Below are 20838 nucleotides of genomic sequence, written 5' to 3' on the forward strand. Positions count from 1 at the left end.
TACCAAATGTTGGAGATGGGGGAGAGAACCTCTCTCATTTGTTATTGCTAAAATATGCAAAATAGTAATTACCTTGGAAGAATTGTGGCGGATTTTTACAAAACTAAATATTGTCTTAGTATAGATTCCAATTATACTCTTTGGCTGGTTGGTATTTGGCCAACAGTGTTGAAAATGTGTGTCATAAAAAAACTAAAACATAGAGGTTTTGTAACAGTTTTATTCATGAACACTGAACATTGGAGGCAAATGAGATCTCTTGAAAAAGAAAGTAAATAAACAAATTATGGTAAATCCATGCATCACTATGCAGTAATGAATATAAATGAGCTATATATGCAGGCAACTTCAACGGGTCCTTGATAGTCTTGAGAGGTAAAAAAGACACTACTCCACTTATGTGACACTCTGGGGAAGGTAGAACTACGAGGACTATGATGAGCTAGATGATTACCAGCATTCGGGAAGAGGAAAGGACAGAGCAGAGACTTGGAAGGACAGCCAAAGGACTCTGTAGATACTTTAGTAAATGTGGGACATTATGCATGTCCTGAATCCAGTAAGTGGCACACTGTGAACTTTAAGTTACACAATTTTACGAAATAATCCAGGAACTCAAAGGCTCAAAAGATAGCATGAATATGGGATATCCCAGGAGAATTTATTTTTTGTGTAACTACTCCAAATGTTTAAGGAATCTCATCCAATGTGTATAGGGTATGTGTAGGGTGGAAGACCTGTCTCAACTTTGGAAAGGAAAGGCATATGTCAGATTAAAGCAAAAGGAATTGCACAGGAGCATATTATTTAGTTGATAAAATGTTATTTCTCATCCAAGTACAGATGAACAATTTTGCTATATATGCTATTGCTCTGTATCTATCATCTATGTATTTAGGCATATATCCATGTAGCTACAAATATCTATCTATTTTATGTCTTTATAATATATATACATATTTATATGTATATATATGAATTTATGGCTCTGGATTTATAACTATGCATTTGTTTATATCAGCTAATTATCTATGGGTCTATATCTATGTATTTATCTATTCACATATTATGTCTATGTATATATCATCATGTATATATGCATTATGTATATATCTACCTATATATGTATCTATCACCTATGTATCTATGTGATTATCTATGTAGCTACTATCTATGAATCTATACTTTATATATGTATGTATTTATCTATATATCTATCTATCTATCAATCATCCATCTGCCTGTCTGTCTATATAATCTCTGTATTTATCTACCTATACTCTGATTAATCAATTAACTAAATGACTGAGATATGGTAAGATCCATATTTCCCACAGTTGGAATGGGAATTTAGAGAGATGCACTGAGAAGAGGCAGAAATGGTCTATGTAGTTATGAATCAGATTTGGTAACATCCATGATAATTCTGTAATTTATTGTAGATATTGTTATTAATAACAAAAAATAAAAAGAAGACATGAAAGTGAGATAGAGATAAGGGTCCTAGAAAAGTTGAATGAAGGTGGCAGTAGATGGATATGATCAATATGTATAAATGTGTGAGACTTTCAAAGAATAAAAATGTTATTCTTTTTTTTGGGGGGGGTTTCAAGACAAGGTTTCTCTGTGTAGCTTTGGAGCCTGTCCTGGATCTCGCTCTGTAGACCAGGCTGGCCTTGAACTCACAGAGATCTGCCTGGCTCTGCTGGGATTAAAGGAGTGCACCATCACCACCTGGCTAAAAATGTTAGTCTTTAAAAAGGAAAAAGAGAGTAAATGCTCTCCAGTCCTAAGGATCTTGACTAGGCATTTCTACATCCTGCTGATTTACACATTCCATATCATACCACGTTCTATGGTTTGTCTTAATATAAGTGAAGATAGGTTCCATAGCACAGCCAAACTCTATAATACTGGAAACACCACTTTCATACTCACAAATGAAGCCAGCAGTGTGCATGGCTATGAGGGATCCTTTAGAATCGAATACAGGAGATCCCGAAGACCCACAATAAAAAATGTTGTCCCAGGTAAGCACACCAGGTTCATGGACTGTTTCTTGGAAACTTCTCTGGGTGTACATATAGACATACTGTGGAGGGTTACTGCCACCCACTGCTTCTCTTTCCTGAATGTGCTCATCTTGAGAAACCAGAACACCGCCATCACTAAGCTTCTCTTTTGTATCAGGATGACCAATCATATAAATCAATCCACTGGATGGTACAGGAGCTATTCCATTATATAGCCCTGCAGGGACTTGCTGTTCATTTTCTTCCAGTTTCAGGACAGCGAAGTCAAGGGTTTCATCATATATCTCAAACCAAGATTCAATGGAAAAGCAGTTGTCTTCATTTGCATCAAATGTGACTTTTGCACATTGACTAATTTTTTCTGCCCACTTACTTAGCTCTGTGCCTTTACCCACAATGTCATTTATCATATGCATACAAGTGAAAACATACAATCCTGTAAAGACGAAGCAGGTGGCATAGCCCTCATTTCCGTTGTTGTTCCAAACTATGAGCCCAACTGAGTCACTGAACTGTGAAAGAAGTTTGAACACTCTAGTTGGGGTGGAGTTTTTTGTCAGTTTCCTGAAGTTTGCTCTGTGCATTTCAAATGAGGAAGTTTTCTTACTTTGTTTTACACTTTCTTCCTTGATGTATGCTCTGAGTTTTTCACACTCTCTCTTCAAGGTGGGATACTTGTTCACAATGTATTCTTTTAACTCATAGTAAGATGGCTTCTCTAAGTCAGTGAAGTCTGCTCCCTGAGAACAACTTTTTCTCTCAAACTCGACCTGAAAGAGCTTGTCCTCTAACTCATCAACTGGTTGGGTGTTTTCTATGATGGTGTCCAGGTCATTAATGAGTTTCCAATGGTCACTCTCCACAAAGGAGTGAAACCTGCCATCCTTCCTCAGAGTATCCTTAATGCTCTCTCCCTTGAAGCCATAGATACAGAGTTTGTTCCCCTCTTGGTGAAGATCTCTGCACTTGAGAATCCTTTCGTTCCTCTTCCCAACTGCGTGAATGTAAAATTTGACGCAGTCTGCATATACCTGCTCCTGTGAACCAAACACTTGCTTACTTTCTCCCTGCTCACTTTCGGTTTTAGAGAATGTAATGATCACGTGGCTGCCTTCTGGAAAACAGCAGAGAGGCATGCCAAGATTTATATACCCTTTGATTCCTTCTTTCCCATACACCAGCATTTCTTTGCCTTGTTGATTTTTTATCTCTTCTTTGACAGCATCGAGAGTGTTGAGTGCTGTGTATAAGCTATCTGTCTTTCTATGTGTGAGCAAGTATTTCATTTTTTCATTTTTCTTGTGATTTCCATCTAAGGTGATGCTAACTGTCTTATATGGGGAAGTTATCTGATCTTGCCGACATTTCTTAGTTGAATATGCCCATTGTTCCTGTGTGTTGGTTTGCTCACTTGCTCTTTTTCTAGATTCCACTTTACTTTGATCAATATTGCAACCACTCTGTTCTCCTTTGGGGACCTAAAAATAAATGTTAGATAATCTAATGTTTCCATTTTTGTGTGTATGCAAATTCACAGAATTCCTGTGGGAAACTCAGTACCAACCTCAAAAGACCAATGAGTAGAAATAATCAGAGTTTAACTTGGAATCCAAAATACAAGCTCAACTTCCTATCAAATCAGTCAGATAATCTCCTCACATTGTGTATGGTACATTTCCCAACCAATAAGAGAAAAGTTATCCAGATATTTTAAATATGCTAACTTCCTGATGAAGCATTTTAGGTCTTGCTTATTATTTAAACAATAGAATTTTCATCTTTGCCAAGCACAGTGGTATATTGCACTGGCAATTGTATTCATTTGTTTGTTAATGTTTTTCTGTTATACAGCTTCATTGTGTATGCAAGGCCTCCCTGGAACTCTTCAGTTAGTCCCTGTTGGCCTCAAACATATGATTGCCTTGCTTATGTCTTCCAGTGCTGGGATTTTAGAGATACCTCACCATGCCAGGCTTTATAATTTTTAGTTTAAAAACCTCAAAATCAGAAAGAGTTCAGTGCAATGATTTAGTATCAGGTATTCAGCACTAATACTAAAAAGATCATTAATTAATTATTTGCTCATAAAAATAGTTATTTTTGGTAATTGATACCTTGACTCACCCAGCATCTAACATGCAAGAACCCACCACAATCCACCATTACATCAATATCCAAATCCTATGTGGAATATTCTTTCACATTGTCTGAATAGATGATGCTGTGACTGGTTTTATAAAGAAGCTGAATGGCCAATAGCTGGATAGGTGCAGTTCCGGCAGGACTTTCAGACAAAAGTGAGCATGAAGAAGAGGAGGAGTCTAGAGGTCTTGAGGAGACACAGAAAGAAGTAAAATGAAACTTGCCATGTTTAAAAAAAAAAGGTACTGCCATGTGTCAGACTGTAGATAAGAAATATGGGTTAATTTAAGTTATAAGAGTGAGTGACAAACTGAGCTATCAACTAAGCATTTATAATTAATAAGAAGTCTCTGTGTGGTTATTTGGGAACTGGCTGGTGGGAAAGAAAAGTCAGCCTACCAATGGTGTTCCAGTGTAGGGCTGGAATTTCCTCATAAGACCTAAAAAAGCTTAAAAAAGATCCTAAGCATGCAAAAACGGAGCCAAATGCCTCCTCCTGATAACCACATTTTCTCAGGTAGACTTGGTGCTAGTGGCAAAGAGCTGCTCAGCTCCTTTAAGACGCAGCTTCCTGGCTCATTGCTATCAGCAAACATGGGTACAGCTCTTTTAAGAGGCCCCGCTACCAAACACTTAAATGGGATTTATGAGTAGTGGGTGGCAGTGTGGACTCATCAACTTCCCAGAGCTGGGGTGGTAAATGTGGCTGCCACCAATACCACTGCCATGAGGCTAAGCTCCCATGGAACCAACAGGGGAGGAGCCAGCAACCAATGCCTCGTGTCAACACATGAGCTAAGCTGAGCCATGATGGCAACTAACATAACAGTTTAAGATTTGTCTCATGTGAGCAAAAAACAATACAGATAAAGACAGATCCAGATGGAAAAAACTCTAAACCGGCTACAGTGTGTTTAAAATATACATAGGCTTGGGAGAGAAAAGATGATATATATAGTCACAGAATAAAAAATAGTGTAAAATTAATAAAGTCCTTAAAAAAGGAGTGAAGTAAAATTTTATATGTATGTATGTATGTATATGTGTATATATGCCATGTAAAGATAGGAAATACACAGAGAGTCTGAATTCTATATATTATTGTGTTGTCTTTAGATTTCCTGATTGCTAATGATGGAACAACAGCTAAGACACATTGGATTATGAAAACTGCTGGATTGAACCAACCTATATATTCTAAAAATATCTTGACTTCAAAGTGGAAATCAAAAGGTATGTTGTTTTGGGGGGAGAGGTTATGCTTTTATTTCCACAGGAAATGAGAGGCTATGAATTCATTTCATGTTGATATGGATCATGTTTGATTGGGGAAGACCCCCCAAAATCCTGGCTACAGCCATAAAGAAATAAACCTAGGAAAACTACAAAATATGTAATATATATTTTACAGAAGAACTTTGGATGACTGTCCAGACAGCCAGCTGTTTCTGTCAACTCTTAGTTTTGGAAGTCATTTGCTCTACACTTCCTGTTTACTTGGGTATAATTATATCCTTCTCAGGTTTTTGATGGGATTGAAGACTAGATAGTTACAGTAACAGTTCTCCCTAATCATGGCAGAAAGAAAATTAGGTACAAAACTCTCCACTCTTGAGGAGAGGAGAGCTGATGAAGTATTTTCTCTATTTTGCCAAATACAAATGGACTGGATATTGTAACTGTAATTCTTACTCGATAACTGTTTTGTTGTACATGATTGTACTTTGTTAAGGTTAAAACTTTCCTTTTTAATGGGACAAAAGGGGGGAAATGTGGAATATTCCTTTCCACTATCTGAATCTGTGTTGCTGTGATTGGTTTTACAAAGAAGTTGACTGGCCAATAGCTGGACAGGTAGAGGTTAGGTGGGAGTTGCAGACAAAAACAGAGCTTGAAGAAGATGAGAAGGAGTCTAGGAGTCTTGAGGAGACATGGAGAGAAGCAAGATGAACTTGCCAAGTTAAAAAATAAAAGGTATCACCATGTGGTAGAGCTTAGATAAGAAACGGGTTAATTTAGGTTATAAGAGTTAGTGACAAATTGAGCAATCTGCTGAGCATTTATAATTAATAATAAGTCTCTGTATGGTTATTTAGGGAGCAGCTGGTGGGAGAGGTGATCAGCTGTCTAGATGGAAAATACCTACAATAAATGGGGAAGAAAAAGACCTCCCTGAACTTTTGATAAACATATTGACATACTGAACATTTTCCTTTTGAGTTCCTTTCCTATTATCACATAATAACTAGCAAAGGAACTGATCATGTGGATGTTAATACTGTTTCCAATCATCTCCCACTGGCCTATGCATTCTTTTTTGTAAACTTTGTGCCCACAATTTCTATTTTTATAAGATGTTATCTCAAGGACTGGGGAAGTGTGGTGGTTGGGATTAAGGAGGACTGATTCAAACAATGTAAAGCGAAAGCATCTGCCTCCTGTGTTTGGAAGGTTCCTTTCCCCTAAGTCTTGTTATCATGAAAATGATACCCACAGTCACCGTTCATATTCCAGCAATGATACACACTGGTAGTAAGGATAGCAGTGACAAAGCATGGTAAAGATTAAACCTGTTGTCATTTGAAATAACACTAATATTCCCAGATTTAGAGATTAAGAAGAATGTAAGATAACATAAATTTACTCTGGCCATTCCTAGAAATTCCCCTAAAGCATGCCTGCAGTCTAAGTGCTGTCACCAGCAATATTGTTGTCATGCTGTGTAGAGTGCTGTAAAGGATTTTCAACTTTCCAAAGACATTTGGGTCAATTTAGATACTTTTCCCTGTGAGTGTGTGGTGTTGTGGTTATTGCTATTGTTTTTTGGAACATTATACAGCCCTGATCCAGCAGGAATGTGAAAATTCCCTTCCTGCTTACAGAGTGCTGGGGTTACAGGTCTTGCTTAGCCTGAAACTTTTAAGGGAAAGGGAAGTAGTGGGTGTGGTTATCAGATTACTGCTCTAAAATAGAGCAAGACAGAGACATATCCAGGCTTGACTTGGATTTTCTAGCTATTTGGGTCTTCTGGCTTTATGGAACCTGGATAAGAAGAAATAAGGCAGAGGCTTTGAAGCAGCATCCTCAAATGCCTGTCAATACTCAACCTTTTTGGTATGTTCAAGTGAGCTTTATAAATACAGAAAAGGGTCATTTTTATAGCCAAGCCTGGAGAGTAGGAGGAGTTCTGATTTCGCATCAGAAAATTTACCCAAGTCTTCAGTTTTCCTTCCAGCAACTCCCTTTTCTTCCTCTCCGTAAAAGAACAGCAAACACAGTCTTCCTCATTTGCCTAACAAGATCACAGTAAGAATCAATATACAAAAAAGAAATTGTTTTATAACTCAAGTAGTATAAGACTATAGGTTGTTCTGATTCAATAAATCATCTATACTCTGAACATTTCCATGCTGTGAATTAGTATTGTTTTAATTTTCCCAATGTTTACCTTACATTTGATATTTTTGTTATGATTATTATTGCTGTTGTTTTAGACAAAATTACAATAGTTTCCCTTAAGTAAAAGACCACTTTAATGTGATTTAAACTTGAATTACAAATCCCTTCCCCAATTCCGTGCACTAAAATAGAAAGAATCAGGTAAATGGGGATGATTTCACAATACACAAGGAAGCAGATTCCTGGCAGGAAGAACTATGCAATTTAGGACCAAGTATGGCCAAGTCTATTATGTGTATATTTTGTAGCAAGATATACAGACATACCTGAGAAGAATGGTACATGGTTTTCACGGTTCTCCTTATATTACAAAGGTTGCTCTGTGACCTGCAGATGGTCCACCTGAAACACTAATTTCAAAATGATTCAATGTGTGGCAGAATCTGTAGAGAGGAAATGATTAATTAGGGACCCGTATCACACGTTAGCTCTGGCCTTGTTTGCTCCAGTATGCTAAATTAGGAAGCAGCTAGCTAACTGACCAAGCATAACCAAAAAGAGAGTATTCTGTGTCAAGCACTACCCTAAAATTTTTTAACAGAAATTACCTCTAATTGTTAGGCCCACAATTATCATGAAAGCAGGCTTTCCTTAGATTTTGTTTGGGGGAAAGAATACCATCTACAAGAGACATGACATGCCAAACCTAGAAACTGAAGTAAAGACCAAATTCAAACACAAACAGAAAAACCCCGCATAGCAGTTTGCAGTCAGGGAATTCAAAGGTTTTTCTACCTACCTTGATGTCAAGCCCTGGTTTTCCTTTAAGATGAAGGTAGTAAAGCTATGGTAAATTTGCAGAGCAATAAATAAGTAGGCAGAGAACTTGGTAGTACCCTGAAGACAAAAGAAAGAAGGAAAAATATCAAAATAAGATCTGGAAAAAAAATATCCAAAATGATAGATTAAATCACTGCTTCAGTTTTTTTTTTCTGTTCAAAGAGGTGTTTTTCCCTGTATTTTTCTTTTATTCTCTCTCCAAAAGAGAACATTTTGAATCAAACATTAAAATCTTTATTAGAGCTAAATACCACCAGAAAGATCTATGTTTGTTTATTATTTCACCATCTAGACAATAACCAGCATAGGGCAGACCCTTCTGGTACATTCATAAAGAAAGATACATTCATGGAATGGGAGGAGGAGACCTGTGATGTGCTGGGCCATATTCCAAAGGCTTTTCCCCAAATAGGTCACACAGCTCTTGCAATCTTGTGAGATGGGTAATAATAGCCCCATATTAGCCATAAAACAGAACATTTTTTGATAGAAAAGACTGAAGAAGGTATCATGAATTTCCAAATATGTATCTCATGGCTAGTAAGTAGTGTTCTCTCTTTTTGAACATCTATTATGTCTTTCATTTAATAGGTGACAGAATCATCATGACATTTAAAACCCAAGTCACTTTCCATCTCTAGAAATGAAGGACCTTATCTTCTACAGTCACAATGCCAATTTATCTATGCCAAGAAAATAAACAGAGATATAGAAATCATCTTTAGTTAACCATTTTAAAGAATTGTTTATTTATTTTATGTGCATGTGTGTGCCTGGGTACGTATTGCACCATGTAAATGAAAGGCCCATGGATACCAGAAAAGGGTATACAATTCCCTGGAACTCAAGATACAGGTGGTTGTGAGCCAGTATGTGGGTGCTAGGAATGAATCTGTCCCCTGGGGAAGAACAGCGAGTACTCTTAACTACAGAGTAAACCTTTTTTTAAAAAACACAAAAAAACAAACAAACCAAAAAAAGAACAAAAAAACAAAACAAAACAACAACAACAACAACAACAACAAAAGAAAACACAGGATCTTGCCATGTAGCCCCATCTGACTTCAAACTTGTGATCACCTTTTCTCATCTTCAGTGGTGGGACTATAAGTGCATACCACCAACAAGACATGACTGTGCACTTTAACAGTTTCATCATAAAGTTATTAGTCTATTGAAAAGAACAGCGTGATTGACTCAAGAATTGTCACCTCTGGGTTGTTTCTTCACACTGTTGTGTAACCGATGCACTAAGTCCAGTGGGAGCCATCCAGAGACTGTAACCAGCTATCTTAACCCATCCATTGTGGAATCTGAGCCCTAGAGTTCTGTCAATAACTAATACTGATGAGCGATGATGATAGAAATCTATGTACCCCATCTGGACCTAGTTTCTCATTGGTAAGAAGCAGCAGTAACTGTAAATGAGACAAGGACATCTTATGAAAACATGCACAGCAATGTCAGTGCCAACAAGTCTGGGATCAGCTCAGACTGCACTCGCCGGTTTCCTGACCATGAACACAATGGCTATCTTCTGTGTCTTCCTCACCCTAAGATGAGTGGTATAGAATCAACATTGACTATTGTGAAGGTTAAAAATATGTCATGTAGCTGGGCATGGTGGCACACACCTTTAATCCTAGCACTCAGGAGGCAGAGACAGGAGGGTCTCAGTGAGTTTGAGGTCAGTTTGGTTTGCAAACCAAATTCCACAACCACCAAAGCTGTTACACAGACAAACCCTCTCCTCAAAGCAAAGCAAAGCAAAACAAAACAAAATAAATAAAAATAAATAAAATGTGGATGAAGGCTTCAGACAATGGCCATGTGTCACAGATTGCTCAGGGAACACTACTGCCAGTGCTGTAATCAACACCCTTAACCAAGGACAATCTTAGAACAGTGGAGACTCTGAGAAAATAAAAGTTGGAAAGTAAGTGGGAAACTGGACTATACTGTAAGATTTCTGAGGGCACAAATGTATTCCTCAATCAGTCAGACAACTTGGGAATTACCGTTATCTCCTGATGACTCATTTGATGGACTTACTCAGAAAAAGAAAGTGAACAGATATGACAGGACAACACAGTGCAGTGCAGATGTTCCTCCATCTTGTAGTCTTGCTGAGGCCATTTTAGGTTTAACTCAATTTGATCTCTTAGCTGGAGAATCCCATGGAAAATTATGCAACTATTCTAGGATCCAAGGCCAAGATGCCCCAGCTAACATAACTTGTGTTGAACTGCCTGCTTGTACAAATTTCCTCTTTCAGCTGCCGAACAAGATAGCAGGTTATGGTTCTCCTCTTTAAAAGCCCCTTAGTCAGCCAGGCAGTGGTGGCACACGCCTTTAATCCCAGCACTTGGGAGGCAGAGGCAGGCAGATCTTTGTGAGTTCGAGGCTAACGTGGTCTACAGAGTGAGTTACAGGAAAGGCGCAAAGCTACACAGAGAGACCCTGTCTCGAAAAACAAAACAAAACAAACAAACAAAAATAAAAGCACCTTAGTCTAAATACTCCAGGCTACTATACTTGGGTCCCAAATAGTTGAATGTAGTCTTAGCCAGCTGTAATAAAGACTTTCAATTGGCTACACACTATGTCTGAGTGGTCCTCTCTGGTGGGCTCCCCTTTACACAGAGAGTAACCTGAAGTTTGCAGTTACCTTGCAAGTTTTTGAGCAAGAGTTAAGAGGTTAAGAAAATACTCCATATCCATTTCCCCACCCTTGTCTTTTCCAGGATTCAGACAGAACCATGTTATAGCAGAATATTCAATGCTTGCAGGTATCCTGTGTTGTGATGGAAGAAGCTAAGATTCCACTCACCTTGATAAAGGACTTGCTGTCTATTCTTTATTAAAGTAACCAAGTAACAGAGCCTTTTAAAAGTCCCTGCTCCAGCTCCCCTCCACCCCTCCCCTCTCCAGCCCCACCCCAACCCCCTCAGCACCCCCCACAGATCCCCAGTCACTTCCCCTGCAATTTCTCTTTGTTGCTCTTCTGTCCTTTTCTTTCTCTGCTTACTTCTTACTTCTAGTTCATTCTCCCTCCCCCTCCTTTCCCCCACCATTTCCTGACCCTTAAAGATCTTTAAAGCTTCCTAGCAGCTGATTTTTTTTTCTCTCTCTCTCAGTTTCAATTTCCCAGGCTAGACTTTTCAGAAGCAAGATGGACAGTTAATCGACGCCTTCTCCTAACCCACCACATTGTTCCCTCCAGGACACAGTGGGTCAAGAAGCAGTCACCAAAAAACTTGTGCTTTCCTGGTCCTCCAAATGAATTACACTTCTGGCTCAGTGCTTAAGAGCAGACAATCCCAGCCTTTGCAGCCTCAGGGGCTCAGTGCTGCCAAGCTCTTGCCCACCCCAGAGAGTCCCTGTGAAGCCTGGGCCCTCACCTATCTGCCTGATGTGTTGCTCACAGCCAACACCTGCTAGTGTCCACTCCAGCTCCTGGCTCAGGCCAGCTCTTCTAGAAGGAAGACTCAATCAGCTATCTCCTAGAGACAGAGTCTGGCCAATAACAAAGCATCTAAGGGAGCCTCGAAAGCGGTATGGGAGGGCAGGTGAAAGAAAACTGCACCCTTAGAAAACTACTGTCTCTGGCCAATGGGTTTGTTTTATTTCATTACTGCTTTGATTTTCCTTTTCTCCGTTTTATTTCTGGCTTTTAGGAAGGAAGGTGACTAGCACACAAACTACTGAGTTTCTTTAGGACATCCAATTGGTTATTTCCTTTCTCTTCCAAACCTGCCAGGGTTTTCCTCTATTCACCTTCCCACCAGCTCTAAGCATTTCCATTTCCCCCAGAATAACTGTAGAAGAAGGAGCCTGGCTATTTCCTGTGTTGCTAACAAAGGGGCTGATTTTGTCTGTCAAACATAAAAGTATTTCAAAATGTAATCATATAAAAGAAGTCTTCTATAGCAGGGCATGGTGGTGCACCCCTTTAATCCTGGCACTCAAGAGGCAGAGGCAGGAGCATCTCTATACGTTCAGAGTCTACCAGATCAATATAGCAAGCTCCAGGACAGCCAGAGCTACGTACATAATAGAGAGAGCCTGTTTCAGAAACCAAAAACCAAACCATGCCAAGCCAAAAAATCTTTAAAGAATACATTTACCCATTTTGCCAAACACAACTAAAGCAAACTGAAACCATTGCACCATCCTTTTCCTCGCCTCTGGGGGTAGAGACACCCACAGAGAAGATCTTAGAGCCCTGTACTGGTTCTAGCTGGATGCTGTTCAAATCTCAAATGGTCTTATAATAAAAAACACAGAGCCAGATATGGGGGTGAAAGATCAGAGAAGCAGAGCAAGCCACAGCCAACCTTACCTCACCAACTCCTTGACTGAAAGCCTCTGAGTCCTCACCCGAAAGGGTCTCAGTTGAACTGCTTTAGTTTCTGTTTCCTCATGCCTTAAATACCTTTCTCAGACTCAGAGGCTTTCAGTCGAGGAGTTGGTGAGGTGAGATTGGCTGTGGCTTTCTCTGCTTCTCTGATCTTTCAGCTTTCACCCCAATATCTGGCTCTGGGTTTTTTATTATAAGACCATTTAAGATTCAAACAACATCTGGTACCCGATGTAGGGCATGAATTCATGAAAAAGTCACTTGCCTGTGACCTTACAGGCCCCAGCTCAGGCTTGGAGCTGGAGTCCCTAGCCCACTAGCTAAGTTTCTGTTGCAGCCTCTGCAGCAAACTTTACAGAATTGGCTGCTTTTGCATGTTCCCTGGTGCAGAAAGCTGGCTTTTTAGCTTCTTTCCTCTCCTGGTGGGTTCTGGCTTTCTTTGAGCCCTCTCTAGGGGCTACTGCCACACCATCATCTGAATTGTCATTGTCAGCAGATTTGATAAGTCAATTAAGATTTCTCAAAGGAAGGAATTAGTTAAAAGAAAGTTTTTTCCCACATTAAAAAATGAGGAATGCTTTTACAACAGAGAGTGTTTGGTCTCTGTTTGATAATAAGATTGACATTCTGAAAATGGAACAATTAAATTAGAGGATAATTAATGTTGATGGGATTTATGTAACGTAAATTATAAATATTATTTGTTTGATCATTTTTGTTTTATCATTAAAAAAGTTGGTTAATATGAGTGCCAAGACAAAAGTTTTAGAAAAACTTGTTAAAACAGATCATAGAGATATTCAGACCCAGACAGAAAAATTTAAAGAATTTAAAGGTAAACCAATTTCAGCATTACATTATAAGGTTACAGAGAAACAGCCTAAGGCTTTCAAATAGCCAGCCTTAATCTATCCAGTAACCTTACAGGAACTGCCAAGTGCCTAAGGCTGTCTTAAGAGCTGACTGGACTCCTGTGCAAATGTTAGATTTGAGGAGATTCAAAGATTCTATAGTGTCATATGGTATGCATTCCCCATTTGTGAAACTGATGCTAAACTCATGGTCAACTTATAATAGAATTATCCCTCAAGACTGGAGAGATTTGGTTAAAGCTGTTTTAGAAGCTGGTCCCCAATTACAATGGAGGACCTGGTGGAAGGATGAGGCTAAGACCATTGAACAATGAAGTAGGGCTAGAAGTATGGAAATCTCCCAAGATCAACTTCTTGGAGAGGGAGATTATGCTAATGTAGAAAGTCAATCTGTATATGATGACCACACCCTGGCTTTATGCTGAATGGTGGCCTTGAATGTGTGGGACATAATTGAAGAAGTAGGAAAGAAAATTGAGTCATTTACAAAAAGTTATACAGGGCCCAAAAGAAACCTTCACTAATTTCTTACATAGGTTGTCTTCAGCAGTAAATAGAATGACACCAAATTCAGAAGCTAGACAGATAATAATTGAATCTCTGGCTTTTGAAAATGCTAATGAACAATGCAAAAGGATAATTAGGCTGTTAAAGGCAAGATCAGCACCCTTGGAGGAACGGATCCGAGATAATACGAATATTGAATCTCATGATCATGATGATGCTTGGATAGGAGGGGTGATTTCCAGATGTTTGAAGAAAAATAGTAATGTCAGATGTTTCAAATGTGGTGAACAAGGTCACCTAAAAAGGGACTGTAAACAGGGCATTCCTAGAAACAATGGTTTTTCAAGGAACAATGGCAACAGAATGCTCATCTCTTCTGGATTATGCAAAAGGTGTGGCAAAGGCAAACATTGAACTAATGAATGCAGATAATAAGAGACAGACAAGGTAATCCTTTGCCTTTGTCATCATGAATCTCCCTGAGGGGCCTCTCGCAGGCCCACGTGTTAAATTGGGTTCAGTCCTTTCCTGTCATCATGGAAGAAACTCCTTCTCAGAGCAATTAAAGAACCAAATGCCTATTGTAAAAATCCATAGTGCTCTAGATGATAAAACACCTTTAGAAACTAAACCATAAATCAAAATTGATAAAGATCAGATTTGGAAACTCCCCAAAGTTAGGGTTGGGGAAGGGTTTTCTTTTTGTCTTTCAGAAGAATGAAAGCATCCAGCTAAGAAATCTGAAAAACACTGGAAAAATGATACATCTGAAGAAAAAGGACAAATCATCCAGAAAAAATGTCACATGAGAAAGATTTTCTGCAGTGAACCATGACCACAACTAACAGTGACATTTTTAAGTCTCTAAAAAGGTCATGTGACCCCCACAATGATGATTCCCACCAGGATAATACCACTAAGATGACAAACATCACCCAAAGATTGGTTTTGGACTACAAACTGCTCATGACAATTTCTAGATAGCTAGCTGAGATGATCCAGCCTCAGACTACTTGAGACAAGCCCTGAACTTTCCCATTATGTAGAGACTGGACAAATGATAAAGCTAACTGGATAAATGATAAAGCTAACTGGATAAATGATAAAACTCTCCCAGAATTTGACAATTAATCTAAATTTTTTCTTTTCAAGATTCCCTAAAGATTCCTTTGTCCCAAGACAGCAGGAAGTAATTTTAAGAACACGACACCCACATTCCCAAGAGATGGGACAGATGGTTTTTGGTCATTCAATGGGTTATGGATAATTGTCATTGTTTAGGGTGATTGGTTACAAGTTGTTATTGTTAATGGTCAGGAAAAAGGCTAAACAAGGGAGATTAGATTCAGGATTCTTGTTTGAGAAAAAAAAAGAAAAAGAAAAAAGAGGATATAGATAAGAGATTATTGAATCTACTCTGAAAAAAGAGATATAAAAATGGTAGGATAAAAGGGTAGATTATTGAATCTACTATGAAAAGAAAAAAAGGAAAATATAGCTATGATAAGATAAAAGGTAGATTATTGAATCTACTCTGTAAAGAAAAAATGGAGAATATGGATATGATAAGATAAAATGGTAGATTATAGAATCTACTTTTATAAAGCAACTACTAGTTTTTAATATTTTACATTGGATTGGATTTTTATATATTGCATATAAATTTTGTATATTGATACAAATTTGACATTGATTTTGTTAGTAAATACTGTACATATATTTCTAATATTGTTCAAGGTATTGTACCTATACAACTCATTTAACAATGTAATGCAAATTGCTAGTCCTTAAAAGTTATTATTTCCAACTAATTAGGATATAAGAAATGGAAGTTAATAGTCACTACAATCAAACTTGTAGCCATATTAGGTGTGTTTCCAAGGTCAAACAGAAATATATTTTAGATAGACAGGTCATCCTCAAATACTTCAGAGATCTACAGAATATGGCATTTAAGATATTTTAGTAATATAGTTTTTTTATGACTATGAGACATGTCTGCTCCTGGCAGCACCAATCTACTTCAGAGAAGATGATGGGCATTAAAGAAACTCCATATGGAGTTTTACTTTCTTTGTGGCAAGTTAGCCACTGGGCAAGAAAATGCCCTTGCCTTGACTGCTGACAGTATGCTGTCCAAATGGACAAGCAGGGCACAAAAGAAAGGACTGCTGAATCTTGCCAAGACAAGGTAGGAAGGCCCTTTAGAAAATCCTGCTTCACAGATAAGTCTGTCAGATATGCTAGACCTGTAGGCTGAAGATGGATGCCCCAATGTTGCAAAGGGACCTTGGGTGACTGTCCAGGAAGCCAGCTGTTTCTTTCATTGCTCACATTTTTTGGAAGTCGCTTGTTTGCATTTCCTTCTTACTCAATTAATATTATTTCCTTCTCAGTTCTCTGAGGAAGTTGAAGATTAGATGGTTATAGTTTTCCCTGTTACTCACTCAAGAGATGTAAAGTGTATAAGATTAAAAGACATCAAAGATATTTTTGGTTGGCAATACAAATTAGGATAGAGTAGGAATTAGTTACAATACTTTGAACTCACCAAAATAGGATAAATAATGGAGTATTTTCTTTGAATTTGTCAAATGTTAATGGACTGGATATTGTTATTCTTGATTGTATATACTTACTGTACTTATTGTGTATAGTTTTTCTTATATTAATTATAACCTTTTATTATTGTAGACAAAAAAGGGGAAATGTGATGATATATTGTGTACCCTAAAAAAGCTTGCCTGAGGATCAGAGGACAGAGCCAGCCATTAGATTAGACATAGAAGCCAGACAGTGGTGACACACACCATTAATCCTATCACTTGGGAAGCAGAGATACATCTGGATCTCTGTGAGTTCAAAGCCACACTGGAAACAGAGCCAGGCAGTGGTGGCACACACCTTTAGTCCCAGTACTGGGAAACACACACACCTTTAACCCAGGAAGTGAAAGCAGGGTGGAGAAAAGTATATAAGGCATGAGGAAACAGGAACTAAAGCAGTTCAGCTGAGACCCTTTTGGGTGAAGACTCAGAGGATTTCAGTCAGAGGATTTAGGGAGTTGGTGAGGTAATAGGTGGTGGTGGCCATGGCTGCTTCTCTGATCTTTCAGCTTTTACCCCAATATCTGGTACCAGTTTTTTTTTTTTTTATTGTAAGACCACCTAGAATTTGAACAAGAGCTGGAGGTTGATAACATCAAATGGGGGCTTCCAGAAATCTGTTGCTAAATAAAGCTCAGCTTATTGCTCTTTGGGTAGTGAGAACAATCACTTCACAGAATCTATAGTCCTGAGGGAGAAAGGTAAAGCTGAGCTGAGACAAAGCACTCTGGGATGCTGAAGTCTGGTTTACTGTGGGAGATTGGTTAAGACCTGGTAGTAGAGCAGATTTGTAGATACAAGAAACCTGACACTTTGAGACACAGAGTGAAGTAATCTTTGTAAGCTGTTTCTTATGTTTTCTATTGAAGGATAGTTGGATCTTTGAGAAGCCTACTGGGTAAAAAAGATGTTTACAACTTTTTAGTCCCTATAGAACATGCCTAGAATAATACATTTGTGTTGATGGAAACAGTGGGAAAACAGTCATATTAATGAAGTAGTCACCTAGGGGAGTGTAGATGTTTCCCACTCCTCAAAACACCACACATGCCTTAGAAAGAGATAAATATTTGCCACTTATTCTGTGACACTCAAGAAAACACTGTGGGGCTGGAGAGATACCTCAGGAGTTCAGCAGCCCACCAGCTACTCTCCCAGAGGGGGGGGGAATCAAATCTCAAGAATCACATTTTAAAAAAAATTGCAATATTTGCTGTACACAATGTTCTGATGGAGATCTCACTAGGCATTTTCATGAAGTGGCCAGAAGGTTTTACAGAAACCCATTTTCAAAAATCTGGAGCTGGTCTCCCTTGAGCAGTGCTGAAGAAATCCTTACAGTGTCTAACTTTGGCTCTTCTCTTCTGAGCACTGCCAACAACACACAAGTGGGGCTGCACTCCCCACTCAGGAACCACAGCACAGGGATGCACAGGTCTGTCCCACACGGTCTCTAGCAGCCTGAGGCTTTTCTTCAACCTTCTATTGCTAGTAAGCGTCCCAAGCTCCAGGCCTGCCCCAGAACCAAAGGGTAGCTCAGAGTACCTCTTCCAAACCAAGCTGTCGCTTTCCTTGCCACACTGCAGGACCTACCTTGTTCCCCAGCTGCAGGAACCCAGCTACTTAAGAAAACAGAAACACTAATGAACTACACATCTGGCCAAAGACAGATAGACCTCTGGATTGGCCTTTTTCGGTGGCTAGCAAACTCCCAAGCAGAGGCCTATTGGTTGAGTTTGGAGGTTCCTTGGAGTCTGGGGGGAGCCTGCACCACCTCTGTGGGCCAGTGAGAGCTCAGCTCCTGCCTTTATTCCCCGCACAGTCACACACAATTTGACATTAATTGTGCATCACTTAAAATTGTTAAAACAGATTTAAATTATGATAGCTTCATGAAACTAAGGCATTAATTATTATATGAATCCTGAACAATCCCCTATCTAATATCAAAATATAGATTGACATGGGAAATCAACTTAGCCCTATAATTTCCAAAGATCTGCATTCCAGATTGCACTTAACCATTAGCCAGATATAAGAAGACAAACACGCAGTGGAGCCTGTCTACATATGTTGTCCTTTTCTCCTTGAGGTCATCACGGAGTCCCTTAATCAATGGAAGGAAATACATTATTCAAATTATTTTTTATACCACAAAACTTTGCATGTCCTTCTTGACAGTCTTATACTAACCAGGCTACATGAAGAGCACCTCTGCACATTGAGATCAAGTTTACCAAGCCTCAGCCATGCTCACACTTAATCCTTTTTAAAATGTAAATAGCAATTTCTCCCAGATCCTCTCCACCTCCCCTCCCATCCAAATCCACACCCTTTCTTTCTGTCTTATTAGAAAACAAACAGGCGTCTAAAAATTATAATAAAGTAAAATAAAATAAGATAATGTAAAAACAAACAAACCAACTCGGTGTCACTTTTGGAGGTTCTTTGTCTCTCTCATGATGCTTTGTCAGGGCATTTTTTTTTTTTTAAATCTTACAGGTATTTTGCATATATATTATGATTTCTGGTTTTGGATTTCTGTGGGTGCAACATGTGTTTCTGCGTCTGTTATGTCTTCCCATTTTTCTTTGGCTCTTTTTCTTCTGTTTATTTGTTTGTATGCTCTGCCTCTTAAGCATAGCATTTGTCTCCAAGGGCAGGGCAGAACCTCAACACCAGAATGCCCACTGGGTGAACCATGGCCTCTACCTTGCAGGATTCCCCTTTTCTGGAGTATTAGATCAGGCAGGCCTCAGTGGGGATGGGTTGTGGGGAGATGCAGGTTTGTATGACTGGGCTTGAGATCCAGGGAACCCAACAGGAGGTGCATAATGCACAGGACCTAGGACTCTGGTGGTGGGGATGGGCTGCCAAAGTTCTAGCCAGGAGCACAGAACAGTTAGCTTCAAGATTGAGGGAAGAACTTGGACCCAAAGTTCCCAGACTTCAGGCATGTGGAGGGGTGCCAGATCCTGTAGTGGCAGCTGCTGCAGCAGGCAGGAACCACTGTGACTTGGGATGGAGGGGAAAGGAGGAGGCTGGGGGTCTAAGGTGCTTCCTACAGGGGATCCCCTGCAGGGGGCAGGCTTCAGGAATCTGTCAATCAGAAGCTGCAGGTGCCCTTGATTTTCTGAATGTATACCAGTGAAGGCAGTTGTTTCAACCCTGAGGAAGAAGAGGGTATTTGGTGCCATTCATTAGTGTGAATAGTTGCTGAAAATGTAAAACAAAGAAACAGAAAACACACCAGTGTATAGAAAGGAACAGTGTGAAAAACATGAATTATCAAAACATGCATATTTATTAGATGCAGAAATAACATTCTGGAATCGAGTTAAACAAAACAAAACAAAACATTATAAACTAGTAATAATAAAGAGGAGGCAGGGAGGAAGAGGCACACTGTTTATACATTATCTTATCCTTCTGGTTTTCAGACATCTTTGTCCATGTTGAGGACTGTGTTGTAGCCTAACCCAAGAAACTGAGCATCTCAGACAAGCTAGAATGTCTGTGACACAGAAGCTTGTGTGTTTGTGTGAGGGAAGCGACCTCTCTTGTTTAAGCTGTCAGTTCTCAGGAGTTGCACCTATGTTAATTGTGATTGGCATAAAGATCTGGAATATCCAAACAAGATCTGAGTCAGGTGACAGTTCTTGCACAGTTGAAAAATGTTTGATGATTCAGACAGCTTAACTAGTGTCCAACTGTCCAGGAGAAAGTTCAGTTCAACCCAGATAAAAACAACGTATTGTAAGGGATCAAGAACAGGAAAGGTTTAGGATGCTAAGAGCAGGCAGGGATCATGAAGCAACAATGGGATTACAATGAGTTCAAGAACACATTCTGAAGACTGGAAACTGCATTAGGAAATAGTTGCCACCACAGTAGCTCTTTACAGCATCAAAACAAATGCCAGACACTGAAACCCTGGCTGAGTCCCTGCTGCTGCTACAGCTCAGGACACCTGCAAAGCTGATAGCTCACACCAACACCAAGGGAATCAACATTGTGGGTCCCACACGTTTCTGTAATTTGGGTTGTTTGGAGAAAGAGCAGAAGAAAGCTGACTTGTA

At 39.2% G+C, this 20838-nt stretch overlaps 1 protein-coding gene across 3 annotated transcripts; it reads right to left on the minus strand.

The window, feature by feature from the left end:
* Window positions 1-1697: 1697 nt before the first annotated feature.
* On the minus strand, window positions 1698-12797 carry LOC114703392 (protein FAM111A-like). Of its 3 annotated transcripts, none has more exons than XM_028884209.2 (5): window positions 12757-12797; window positions 8374-8471; window positions 7901-7984; window positions 7387-7467; window positions 1698-3511 (listed from the first exon to the last, which is right to left on the minus strand). In XM_028884209.2, the coding sequence occupies exons 3-5, from the start codon at window positions 7916-7918 to the stop codon at window positions 1790-1792; spliced, it is 1821 nt and encodes a 606-aa protein (XP_028740042.1). In that variant the 5' UTR covers window positions 7919-7984; window positions 8374-8471; window positions 12757-12797; the 3' UTR covers window positions 1698-1789. The 3 variants fall into 3 exon arrangements, with proteins under 3 accessions (XP_028740042.1, XP_028740041.1, XP_037060886.1); XM_028884208.2 differs by having other exon boundaries at window positions 7901-8017; XM_037204991.1 differs by lacking the exon at window positions 12757-12797 and adding an exon at window positions 11245-11325 and having other exon boundaries at window positions 7901-8017.
* Window positions 12798-20838: the final 8041 nt, after the last annotated feature.

Source organism: Peromyscus leucopus, chromosome 1 (assembly GCF_004664715.2).
Source record: "Peromyscus leucopus breed LL Stock chromosome 1, UCI_PerLeu_2.1, whole genome shotgun sequence".
Classification (NCBI taxonomy): Eukaryota; Metazoa; Chordata; class Mammalia; order Rodentia; family Cricetidae; genus Peromyscus; species Peromyscus leucopus.

Bases quoted from the DNA above. Each gene is read 5' to 3' on its own strand.
- LOC114703392 (XM_028884209.2), bottom strand. The intron at 3,512-7,386 runs GTAAATTTTCTG...ATTTATTTTTAG, and splicing joins AAGGAAAACTGAAGACTTGG to GTCCCCAAAGGAGAACAGAG.